The following is a 13,177-nucleotide window of genomic DNA, read 5'->3' on the forward strand; positions in this document are numbered from 1 at the left end:
AAGTTTTGCGTATTCGCATACAGATAGCGTTCTATTTATGAAGAGCTTCAATGTGGTATCTGTCACATTTGAGCCCGTACAGTTCACATATACAAGATTCAGTTGGTTTATGGAATTTTTTATTGAAACAAATCTTATGATGGACCCTCACACCACATGTCTCAATTCGTAGTTCGGTGTGATTCGGTTGTCTATTCTCGGTTCAATATGGCGTCGGTGCTATAAAATTTTGCCGAGATTTTCTTCCTGTTCTGTTCCCTTCTATTTATTGCTATCTGCGAAGACAGTTGTAGAAGGCTTTGGTAGAATCGTTGCTTACGTAATAAATACGTAAGCAACTAGTAGAATTCAGTAGTACAACAGAGTATAACTAGTACATTATATTTAAAAAGGGAAGACCTCATTCTTTGCGGATGGTAATAGAATCTCGTTTCTAATGGTTATGTTCGTACTTTGTACGTATAGGTTTTTAGTAATGTAGAAATTTCGACTTCCCAGTCTGGGAACAATTCAATAGATTAATTGTTCTTAGAAAAGGCACGATATTTTCAGCGCCATAAATGTCTGAACCATACTCGTTACGTGTTTTATATGATTCGTCTTGTTCAGGAATTGAAATGATAAACTTATATACTACCAGGGATGCTACGAGAAAATTTTTGGGTGTCCCAAACTTTGTAATAGAGAGCGAATTATATATTTCGTATTGAAGAGTCGCCCATGTCAAATAATAAAATAGGCCTACATCTGATTTGACAATGTCGTGGTTAAAAGGACTAGCTGGCAAAGCTGAAGATTTCCTTAATCAGATTGATCAGAATGCTGCTGTTGCTTTACAAAAGGAGAAGAGGGAAGCGGATGCAGGAGAGACTCTGCTGACAGATGTGACTTGGGAAGGATTGGGGCCTAAGGGGTAAGTGTAAGTGATTTGGAATCTGCCACGCAAACGTAGGCCATTAGAGAGAAGTTCTGACGTATCATATGTATTCTTTTTCGCAAGGGATACCTCCAGATTAACCCCACCCCCTTCGAGTACGAGGTCGTCCCCAAGCCAGACGATGCGCAGCCCCAAGTCCAACAGTGACGATGAACTCATCAAGTTCCTCAACAGTCCTGAGGCGCCCACACCAGACGAGGTTGGTCTGACTTACTAATCTACCTAACCTGTACTAGTCATTCCTCAGAACTTGACATCTGCCTAGGGTTACCATGAGAAGAAATTCTAAAGAAGGACATGGAATCAAAAATAAGAAGACATTGCTGAAAAAAGGAGGACTTTTTAAAAATTAGTATGAACAAAATTAAAAGTAAAAACCATGGCTCACCTTAGTTTTCTCACTAGTTGCTGGATCAGTATTACATCTGTACCCTACTTATCGGTGGAGCCCACTTTGTGCACAAGAAACAAACATATCTTGTAACAAATAACTATGGAACTGTTCAGAGGACATGTCCTTGACATGATGATACCTCTGACTGTCTCCGTTAGCATGCGATTTCGTTCTTTTGTTCATTGAGCAGTTATTACGTAGGGAAAATACTCTCCCAACACTTCCATTATGACTTGAGATAAATAGAATTGACATATTTTTAAGAGTTCTGAGAAAGTTTCAGTGCTCGCAGAACTATTGGAATTGAAGAATTTGCACTATTGTTTATATAAACTTAAATCTTTGTCCAAATTAACTTGATTGGCATATCTTTGTTCATTGCAGAATAAAATTGATAAAATAGCTTAGAATCATTTTTAAAGTGTAAGAATTGAATGCATGTCAATAGGTCATCATATTTTATGTTTTTTATGTGTTCCAGCTTCAAGCATTGAAAGCATTAAATTCTGTCATAGTTTTTCACCATTTGTTTAGATATTCTATGCATAATATCGCACATTATTCAATATTCATAGCAATTCTAGTTGAAATTCGAAATGTCGGACATTTCAAATTTTTTTAAAATGCCTGCCAGACAGGATAAAATGATTAAAAAAAGAGGACATGTCCCCCTTTTGCCGGATGAATGGTAACCCCACATCTGCTGATAATGTAAGAAGTCAAGATAGTGAAAGAAGTAGTAATCATTGTTACATTCAGACATTTTCTTCCAATGAGAAAACAAATCCTGGGTGGAAAATTCTGGGGTGATTTACTTATAAAGTAAATTTAGTCTAATAAAATTCAGAGTGAAACTTCGATCCCCCTATGCACCGCACACTGGAGAGAAAAGTCTATATTTAAATTTTTGTAGTCGCTCTCAGTAGCGCAGTTGGTATAGCGCTGGCCTTCTATGCTCGAGGTTGCGGGTTCGATTCCGGCCAAGGTCGATGGCATTTAAGTGTGTTTAAATGCGACAGGCTCATGTCAGTAGATTTACTGGCATGTAAAAGAACTCCTGTGGGACAAAAATTCTGGCACACTGGCGACACTGATATAACCTCTGCAGTTGCGAGCGTCGTTAAATAAACCGTAATTTAAAAATTTTTGTAAATAACCTCAAAATTGTCGTACACTATTCTAGAGACAATGTGATCACTGCGAAAGCTATAGAATCAATCCAAATGGAGTGGTCCAATAGTGGTAGCTTGACACATTTTTAAATATGTGATGACCTCTATTCATAAGTAGACAGAAATTAGTATTAATCGTTCATTTTTATTTACCTTCATTTAAAAATGGCAGCCGTTTTTGTATCGTGGTATTCAACATTTTTGGTTTTTGCAGAAAGTTGCGATAAATGCGATAGCTCAGCTCAGAAAAATTATAACGAGGTAGGGAAAACACTATTATCTTCAGCACATTCTAAGCCACGTTTTATGTTCTGTGCCTTTTTACTCTCTCTCTGTCTTTGTACTAATTAAAGGTTAAGGCCAAAGTCAATTACCTTGTTTAAAAAAAGAATACAGTTATTTTTTTTTTTTTTTTTTTTTTTTTTTTTTTGCTGTGAGAAGGAATTAGTTCTCTTAATCGTCTCCTTTTTGAGTTAGAGTAGTTTAAAATGGTCGCTTTTCAGTTTTCTATTCGTTTCAACCCTAATATCTCTGGTGGGAGATCTAATAAAAATTCAAATCTTTAATATAAAGAGTATTCTATGAAGCCTACTTACCTGTAAAAAAAATCAGAGTTTGTTATTCCATAGGGAACAAAGGGGTGAATCAGTAAAATATAGGTTTATGCTGCAGTAATACTTATGGGATTAAATATTGCCATGTTTAACAAACCATCATATCAATAGAGATATTATGCTAATCTAATAATGACTTTTGTGTAAGAAGTCCAATATGAACAATGTTCATTGTTTATGCAGTTGAGATATTTCTTCAGACAGTAACGTGTAAGCAGCCTGTTCCTGTTGTAATGTTAACTTGGCACCCAGACTCTGTCAGCAGCTGACATTTTGAAGGAGGTTCTTGGACCTGCCGGGTCATGAAGTAACACATAACCATTCTTGTTTTCGAAACTGATGACCTTAATTTCCGCATTGCACCACTGTCCATTGTGGATGTGTTACGTGAGTGTAAACTAAGACGTATAATCTTGCTGATAGGATGATATTCAAATTCTTCTGATTTTGCTGCTGTCAGGTAACTTAACTTCTGATAGTGTTTTCAGCAACACTATGAAATTTATGAAATGTTCGAGTACCGTGAATTAGCTGCCAATGATCAAATGTGTCCTTCAGCTTTTCTGTGTGCTGACAGATTTCATCTCTTTTAACAAGAATGTAAGTAATCTCTCTTATTTCCTCGCTACAGAAGGAGTAGCCTATGTATTTTCATTGTTGAGAATCTGCTGCGTCATTGTCGGTTGCAAACTGGTCGCTCACATTAATTCTGACAAATTGTCTGAAGAAATATCTCAACTGCATAATCAACGCATATCTTAAAGCGTTATCGGTATTGGACTTTCTACACAAAATATCTAACTAGGTTAGAATAATATCTCTATTTATATGATGGTTTGTTAAACATGGCAATATTTATTGTATACGTATTACTACAGTAGGCCTATAAACCTATATTTCACTGAGTCCCCCCCTTTGTTACTATGGAATAGCAAATTTCAACTTTTTTTTCCAGGTGGGCCTACCTCTCGTAGAGTACTCTTTATATTAAGAACTTTACATTTTATTAGGTCCCTCACCAGAGAAATTAGGGTTCAAATTAAGAGAAAAAATGAAACGTGACTTTTAAAATGTTTAAAAAAGGAGACGAGTAAGAGAGATAACATATTTTTATGCTAAAGGTTTCACTGTATAGCTGTTTTCTAACAAAATGAAAGCCCTAATATTTTATTCCTTCCCATTGCAAAAAAAAAAAAAAAATTAAAACTGTGATTTTTTTATACAATGATTGACTTTGGCCTTAACCTTTAATTATTACGAAGATAGAGGGGGTAAAAAGGTACGGGACAGTTTAGGACAAATCTGTTTGTGTATCTGTTTACCAAAACACGTACATGCAAGGCATACCAAAAGCCTGAACAAGCCAAACCTAACTTATCACTGATACTAGGCCTTATGAAAACTCCCTTTCAAAACGTTTATAGGCCTATACATGGCATACCAAAAACTGAACAAACCAAACCTAATCTGTCACTGACCTTCGACCTTACAAAAACTCACTGCATTGGAGGCGAGTACTGTTCACAGATAAATCAAAGCTCTCCCTAACTTCATGTGATGGACGAGAACGTTTTGATTCACCCAATATTCAGGAAGTTGACAGATTTGGTCAGGCTTAATTATGTTTTGGGGCAGCATTGGCTTAAAAACCAAAACTGACCTCACTATTGTTCAGGTGGCTAAATGCAACTGACTATGTTGAGAACATCATGATGTGCCTACAATGGAACGTATGGGTACAATGCATGACCTTCCTGAACGAGTACGAAATTCCTGTAATGAATTGGTGAGCAATGAGTCCAGATTTGTTGTGTTGTTTTCTAATGCCAGACATTTGACAACAAAGTCATTTGACCTCTTGCACTCCAATATTTTTCAAAGATATTATCATGGCCAGCCAATGAAGCACAGATTTTGAGGTGTTCCGAATCCATTTCTTGGTTTGAGTTGCACAATGGGCAGTTAGGGGACTGATATATTCCAATTCTATGCAGGTGTTTGGCCAATCATGGCATGTTGCCAATCTAAATTCAGCTACAGACGATTTTCGTGGTAAATCGGGAATTAACTGTGGATTTTGATGCAGAGAGTTCCATTTTTTCTCTTGAGATTGTGTTATCAAATTTTGTTTGTTGAAGACTAAGTATGTAGATTTAATAAATCTTTTCACAGAGTAATACGTAGATTTAGTAACAGGTCTGTAAGTAGCAGTGCTGCCCTTCTTTGCTAAAGCATCCGCATTCTCGTTTCCCAGGATTCCACAATGGGATGGTATCCATTGGAATACAATTCTTTTATTGAGTGTTATTAATTGAGAGAGCATTTTAGTTATTTCTGCTGTTTGAGATGAAGGTGTGTGTTTAGAGACTATTGATAGAATAGCTGCTTTGGAGTCTGACAATATAACTGCATTCTTAAATCGTACCAAAAACTATGGGATATGCTTGAAAGAGACCCTAGAGCTTGCAGTGGAAAAATATACCCCAAGTGTACATTAAGAGATTTGTGTGGAGTATGTCTCATAGATGTCAGCTGCAATTCGTGCTTGTGGAGGTCATATGAGGCACTGAGCTCCCCCCCCCCCCCCATAGAGATCCTGAGGAATCTGGTTGTGAGGTTGAAGAGGTTTCTCACTTTGTACAGTGTCGAGAACAGTGACCATTGTTCATCAAAACTTGTCTGTAAATCACCATGGAAAATAATTTATTAAATAGGCCTATAGGGTTTGAAGACATTTTCATTGTTAAATATAGAACGAAGGATTAAAAATTGTTCCTATAATTTTGTTAGCAGTATAGTATATGAGTATAATTTCAGGCTTTACAGAGATTTACATTCGAAATGGAATTAAAATCTCAAATAATTGTAGTCCATATTTTACTAAATAGATGAGCACGTAGTTAGTGTTGCTGATCCAGATGACTGGGGTTGTGTGCATAATATCTAATGCGATAGTCACTCGCAACTTCGCTAATACAGACTGCCCAGTGTAGGCAGAATGAACTCTGGCTTGATCTTGATCTATTCCAGCAGCAGAAAGTTTTCGAGGTGTGCAGCCCCGTGGCTGAGAGCAGGAAGTTCTCTCCCGTTGTGGCCGAGCCTGATGCAGAGGCCGCACTGCAGGTGGAGAACGGCTTGCTGAAGAACGAGCTACGCAGCCTGAACGGCGAGATGTCACTGCTGCTGCGTCGTGCCAAGGCGTCTGAGCAAGGTGAGTTCGCTAATAGGTTTGTCTGCAAAGAATTCTATACTTTTACGTTGACAATTGACATTATACAAAGGAATTTTTTATAATACAACCACCAATATTAGAAGTGGTGTATAAATCAATAATGAAGCACAATACACTTACAGCAGTTGGTGAGTATTTCCAGTCTGTCTGTTTTAAGTGCTGCCATGTACACCTTTCCTTCATGTAGCCTGATGTATGTGTTGTAGCATATGCTTAGTGAATAAAAGCAAAATTGTGTGTTTGCCTTCAACTCCTATTATCAGAAGTCACTATGGTGAATGCCTCTAGTAGAAAAAATGCACAAATAGAGAGCCTCCCTGGCTGGGAACTCATAGGTTGTATTTCTGTTCGTGTGAATTTGATTAATAATAGCATTCAGGAGCTGCAGGTTGTTTACTTCTTGAACACAGATGTTTCTCATGTGGATTTAAGGAGAATCTGACTTCATAAGGCATAGATTGAAAAGGGGCCATTAAATTATTTGATTCATAGTTCATGCATTGAAAAAAGGACCACATACCACCCTTCGTTTATCAATGTGAATCAATTGGTATATAACATCGCATATGTCTTTTTTAAGCATTTTTTCATGAAAATTCGAAAGAGAAATTAATTTTCTAATTTTATACATATACATATACTGTATACAATAGAACCCCACTAGTCTGAGAAGAAGGTAAAAAAAAAACTTGAACTGAAACTCAGTTTAATGCTATAGTATTTATGGTACGGTGGGCCTTTATCTGCTTTGAACAGTTGATATAAATAATAAGTAAACAATACTTAAACAATTAAGTTTTACCCCACCGTCGAAAGTATGATAGGGTCGAATGTCTCTTTGGTGCGGTGGTGCAAAGAAAACACTCCACATAAACAATCAACTATCTGCTTACATTTATTAATACTTTCGGAAATTAGAAAATGAATCAAAGGCTGAAGTAGAAATACAATCATGGATAATTGCACCAATGCCTCGAAACTGGCTCGCCACTAAAAGTCACTCAACTGGCATTCATCATTACACTTACTAGTAACACCATCTGTACTCACATATTGTAAGTATAAATAGCTTGCTCGACAAGTCCCAACTTGTCTGATATGGCTGAAGGCACTAATACACAACCAAAATCAACCAATGTCACATCCCTTGACGAATGCCAGCTTATTCGTGAATTATCTCATCCTCTATATGAAATCAAAAATATTCTACTAATCACAAGAAACTTAACATTACTGATATAGAAAAACCTGTGATGATTCCTGGTAGGCCAGTCTCGAAACCAACACAACAATGGTCTCTCTTCAACTTTCACGCCTTCCTAATCACACAGCACACTGCATCCCAGCTTGACTACGTTTCCCCTGTAGTGAGTCACGAACCCCGTTCGAGACCTGGCTACACCAGTACACATTCCTGCCCAGACTGAATTATCTATGATCCCATCACAGATAGTCGCTATACAAACCTTCAGCACTCCACAGCTCTCGTCCAAGCTTACTCTTCGAGAGTCTCTCCCAGGAAAACCGACGCTAATTAATAATTAATGCAGAAATGGCCAATGAAATTCAAAGCCCATGTCACGTGACGAATAAGATTCGCTCCTTATACGTGAGAAATAGAGACTAAGAATAGCGGAAAGAAAACAAGCTATCTATAGGAAGGAAAAATGACCTAAAATGGAGGAATAGGAAGCCACCTATGAGAAGAAAGGGTAACTAACAATAAAAAATAAGACAAGAATAAAGAAGAAAAAAGAAAAAGAAACACAGTGTGCTGAAACTAAAATGGCACATTTAGGAACTCAAAATATACAACATACAGTATGAGTACAGCTTAGTTTATTGCTGGTGAATGAATTAGACCTTGAAACTGAACTAAGCGGTGGGCAGTGAAGGGTGGGAAGGCACAAGGCATGGTTTCCTGCTCTCTGTTAGTTCAGACTAGCAGGGTTGATGGCTGAGAACAGCCAACTGCTTAGCAAAATGATATCTGTGTTCCATGTCCTTGTGGGCATGTATGAATTGTAAATATTCACTCCATAATGTTCCACGTCATTACCATCACATGCTTGCATCTGAATAGTTGTATCATAATTACTTGTTATTTTTAAGCTAAGCATGACTTTCTTTAATCAATATAGAACAGTTTTATGGGTGCTATAGGCTATTGCAGAGTTTTCGAATATTCTTTCTATAAGCCAGAGAAAGATTAGCTATTTTCATACTAACAAAAACTGGGAATTACAGGTACACCGGAAAATGATGCGCGGGCACAAACACAGTTAAAGAGTGGACAATGAGAAAAAAACAGGATAAGGGACTATGGCAGGAGCTTTCCTCACATTACTGTAGGAAATATACCAGGGAAGAACATTTAGAAGTTAATTTAAATTTGAGGGAGATGTACGAAATGTATGTGGAACATTGTAATAATATTATTCCAGAAAAGAAATGGTTAAGTATACACAAATTCATTCAATACAAAATTTAATATTGAATTTTATAAACCAAAGAAGGACGAGTGTGAAAGTGTAACTGTTATAAAACAGGGATGGTGATGTGATGGAGACAAATTAAAATATTCAAAACTTATTTTGTAAAAAAAGTATTTCTTATAATGAGAAGAAAATGATAAAATGATGGCATGATTTCTGTATTGTGTTATGCTTTGACCTTCAGCATGTCTTGTACACAATCGAATTAATGTTCCTTTGATGAAAAGGAACTGAAGGAAGTAATCATAACGAAACCTGAAAAAACCAGGGCACAGCATAATACCAGTATCCAACAAACTTTACTTGCTAGTGTTCTGAAGAAGAAGATACAGGACATTACACTTATTGCTTCTCTCTAGTGGATAGGCAATTTTGAAATGCTATACTAAAGGAATGACAGGAAACTGTGTTGTATCATTGTTCATTACACAACACAATTAATAATTTAGTGATTTCAACTGGACATGGAAGGAACACTTTGGTTTTTTTTTTTTTTTCCTTTAATGAGTTCCTTGAAACCTGAATTCTTATATTTAGGAATAAAATACATTTTTAAAATCTTTTATCACTCGACAATCTCTAAAATGTCCTTGAAGACATGCTAGCAACGTACTGCAGTTACATGTTAACATAGTATTACAGTTTCGAAAGTCAGAAAATTAAAATAGCTCTCCTCAAAAATTTAGTAAAATGGACATGGAACAATCTGGTTCTAAGATTATACAGGGTGTTAAAAAAAGTATCCAATATTTTAGGAGGTGATAGTATGCATCAAAACAAGAAAGAAATGTTTAATAAACATGGGTCCTACAACACATACTTTCTGAGATCTGAACACTTGTTCATAGGAGGTGCTCAATGCGACGTCCATTTATGGTAATGCATTTTTCTGCCCCACAATACAGCATGCTACTAGGTAATCATACCGTAGTTGACACCCCTGGCATGGAATACTGATACGTCGCAAGGAATACTGAAAAGAAAAGTTTGGTTGCTGTTATGAGCGGGGGTCAGCAGAGATGGTGATATGAATTTTCGTAATCAGCATGTGTGGGCTGATAAAAAATTCCCATGCACTTGAAGAAACAAGACATCAGCAACGATTCTCAATCAACGTATGGGCAGGCGTTCTTGGCGATAGATTAAGGACCATACGTGCTACCACAGAGATTAGCTGGGGCTCATTATCAGGATTTTCTAATTAATGTATTGCCTACCTTGCTGGAGCATGTGCCATGTCAGCAAAGTCTACAGATGTGGCTCATGCACGATGGCACACCAGCACATTTTTTCCGCAATGAGCGTGAACACCTGACGCTGATATTTCAGGACCGTTGGATTGATTGGGGAGGCCCCACACCTTGGCCTGCTCGTTCCTCAAATCTAAATCCCCTAGACTTTTGGTTATCAAGAACAACCAGGTCAGTTTCAAAGAGTACGTGATTCCTTACACCGAAGGGCAGAGGAATGCATTGCCATGAATGGACGTCACATTGAGCACCTCCTAAGAACAAGTGTTCAGATCTCAGAAAGTATGTGTTGTAGGACCCATGTTTATTAGACTTTTTTTCTTGTTTTGATGCATACTAGCACCTCCTAAAATATTGGATACTTTTTTCTTAACATCCTGTATATGTATGACATTTATTTATTCATTCGTTTGATAGAGTCGAAGTCTTCCAGCCTTTTCTTATATATAATATTCCATATGTGTGTGTGTGTGTATATATATATATATATATGTATGTATGTATGTATACACACACACCTCTCAAACATGATGATGTGATGTAAGTGACATAACCCACTACACTTTGGAATGCAGGTAGTGTTTCACCATTTACACGATATCCTATAACATTAACAGTAAATTAACTACCTTTGTTTTGTAAGATATTACCTTTAGTTGTACTTGTTTTCAGAACTGAAAATATGAGACGCACAAACTATACATTTATCACACTTGAACTTCATTCTGACATGTTCCGCTGATCCAGACGCCATTTAACAATGTTAACAATTGAAATACCGAGTTGTGCAGGAGGAAAATTGGGGAATGTTGCAACTTCACTTCAAATAAACCACCGTATATTTTACTTATGTATTTCGTAAAAAAAAAATGCGCAGGATATGTGAGAAAATAATGAGGCAATAAATAGACAAGATGTATGCCACCTATTTTACAACTGTTGCAGACAACTGGAATCTGCAGCAGCAGTTGACGACTCTGCAGGTGGCGCAGAAGCAAGCACTGCAGTCTCTGGAGGAGCAGGTGGTCAGCCTGGAGGGCGAGCTAGCCAACGCACGACAGCAGACCGTTGCGGCACAAGACCTAGCACAAGGCCTGCAGTTGGAAAATGCCCGGCTGCTGCAGGACTCAAATGGGCACCAGAACCTGGCTCTTCAGGCCCTGCAGGACGAGCTGCAGGTGCACCGCCAACAGGCAGCGACCCTTGTAGAAAGGACGGCATCTCTGGAGCAGCAGCACGAGCGCGCACGCGCGGAGCTGGGCGAGACGCGCACGGAGCTGGAGCAGTATCGCATGCGTGCGCAGCGCATCCTGCAGGACAAGGAGCGGCTGATCGCCGAGCTGCGCGGGCGCAGCACCCCGGACGACGGGGCGGCGGGGACGGAGCTGGAGCTGGCGCAGCTGCGCGCGGAGCGAGACCTGCTGCGCGAGGAGGCCACGACAGCCGCGAGTCGGCTGCGCGCGAGCCGCGACGAGCTGGCCGAGATGGAGAAGCGCCTGGAGACGGGGCGCGAGCAGGCGGCGCAGGCCCTGCAGCGTCTGCAGGACGGCCTGCAGGAGGAGAGGCGGCGCCGACAGGCCGCGGAGGAGGACTGTCGCGCGCACGCCGAGGAGCTGCGCGCTCTGAGGGACGACCTGGCACGGGGCCGGGACCGCGAGCTGGAGCTGGAGCGCCTGCGAGACCGGCTGGCGCAGCGCCCCTCCTCGCCCGCGGGCAGCGAGCTGGAGGCGCGCCTGCACGCCCTCACGCAGGCGCTGGTGCAGAAGCAGGCGGCGCTGGAGACGGCCACCACCGAGAAGAACGCCCTGAGACTGCAGCTGGAGCGCGCCGAGCACCGGCACCGCGATGCGCTGGCGCTGCTGCAGAGCGGGGTCAACGACACGGACGATGCCAAGGCGCGCGTGCCCAGCTTCCTCGTGGAGTCGCCCTTCGACACGGGCGTCGCACGCCGCGTCAAGCGCGCCTACTCGTCACTGGATGCCGTGAGCATCCGCACGGGCGTGTTCCTGCGGCGCTACCCACTGGCACGCATCCTGGTGCTGTGCTACATGGTGCTTCTGCACCTCTGGGTCATGGTGGTTCTCTTGTCTTACACTCCTTGATCAATTGTAATAAAGTCGTTAAATAAAGCTCATTTTTATTTTACACATTCATTACAGTTATGTCTCATGGCATTTCTTTTGGATTGTTCATATCTGTGGACATTGAATTTGCAAACATTGCAGATTTCATTCTATTCAAGATCTGGAAGGATGCTTACTCTTGTCAATTAGGGGTTTGATTAGCAGTGGCAGAGCCCTCCTGTCACCCTGTCAGTATAACTAAAATAATTATACATTTTGATTGCACAACTTTTAACGCTATATCACTTAGAACAACAACCAGTTCTGAAGAAGGTCAGTAACAGACCGAAACATGTTAACCAGGTACAGTAATATTTAACACGAGAAAGACATATAATACATATTCCGAAATAAAATAATTAAATTATAATAATCCGCGGCGCTACAGCCCGTGAAGGGCCTAGACCGACCAGCCGGCTGCTGGCCTCACGCCCACATGCCGAAGCAGAGGTGGACGATCATCCAACCAGAATGGAGGTGTCGTGTGGTTAGCACGATGATCCCCCCAGAAAATAATTAAATTAATATAGTGTTATTTCTGATGTAAAATATCATCACATTGCCGAAATGCAAGAAATTTTCGATAGTGAAGTTCAATTTTGTTTGCATTTCGCAATACTTTTATGTGAAGTGGATTTGATCAGCTTTGTTATTGATCTAGTTTGGCTGGATATTGACTTATATTGAATCTGATATCACAGTCTACTATATACAGTCGCGAAGCTCAATATGTAGTAAAAATGCAAACATAGGTAGTTGCCCACCACTAGGATCGCTACTATCACCTCATCATTGCAGATCTCTCTCCTAGCAGACGACAAAAATATGTTACACTTTCGTTGTCGTGTTCTTTTGGAAAAATTAACACCTTCCTTCCAGTATTGAAATATTAAATGCATAAAGTTAATTTATTATTTTAATGAAGTATATTAAATTCCACCATAAACTCGAAGATACCTG

General features: G+C 39.7%; 1 protein-coding gene across 2 annotated transcripts; it reads left to right on the forward strand.

The window, feature by feature from the left end:
* Positions 1–12,241, forward strand: LOC138698713 (golgin subfamily A member 5-like). 2 transcript variants are annotated; one of them, XM_069824906.1, is made up of 4 exons: positions 1–913; positions 1,001–1,136; positions 6,148–6,328; positions 11,040–12,241. In XM_069824906.1, the coding sequence occupies exons 1-4, from the start codon at positions 759–761 to the stop codon at positions 12,194–12,196; spliced, it is 1,629 nt and encodes a 542-aa protein (XP_069681007.1). In that variant the 5' UTR covers positions 1–758; the 3' UTR covers positions 12,197–12,241. The 2 variants fall into 2 exon arrangements, with proteins under 2 accessions (XP_069681007.1, XP_069681008.1); XM_069824907.1 differs by having other exon boundaries at positions 104–913; positions 6,151–6,328.
* Positions 12,242–13,177: the final 936 nt, after the last annotated feature.

Source organism: Periplaneta americana, chromosome 4 (assembly GCF_040183065.1).
Source record: "Periplaneta americana isolate PAMFEO1 chromosome 4, P.americana_PAMFEO1_priV1, whole genome shotgun sequence".
Classification (NCBI taxonomy): domain Eukaryota; kingdom Metazoa; phylum Arthropoda; class Insecta; order Blattodea; family Blattidae; genus Periplaneta; species Periplaneta americana.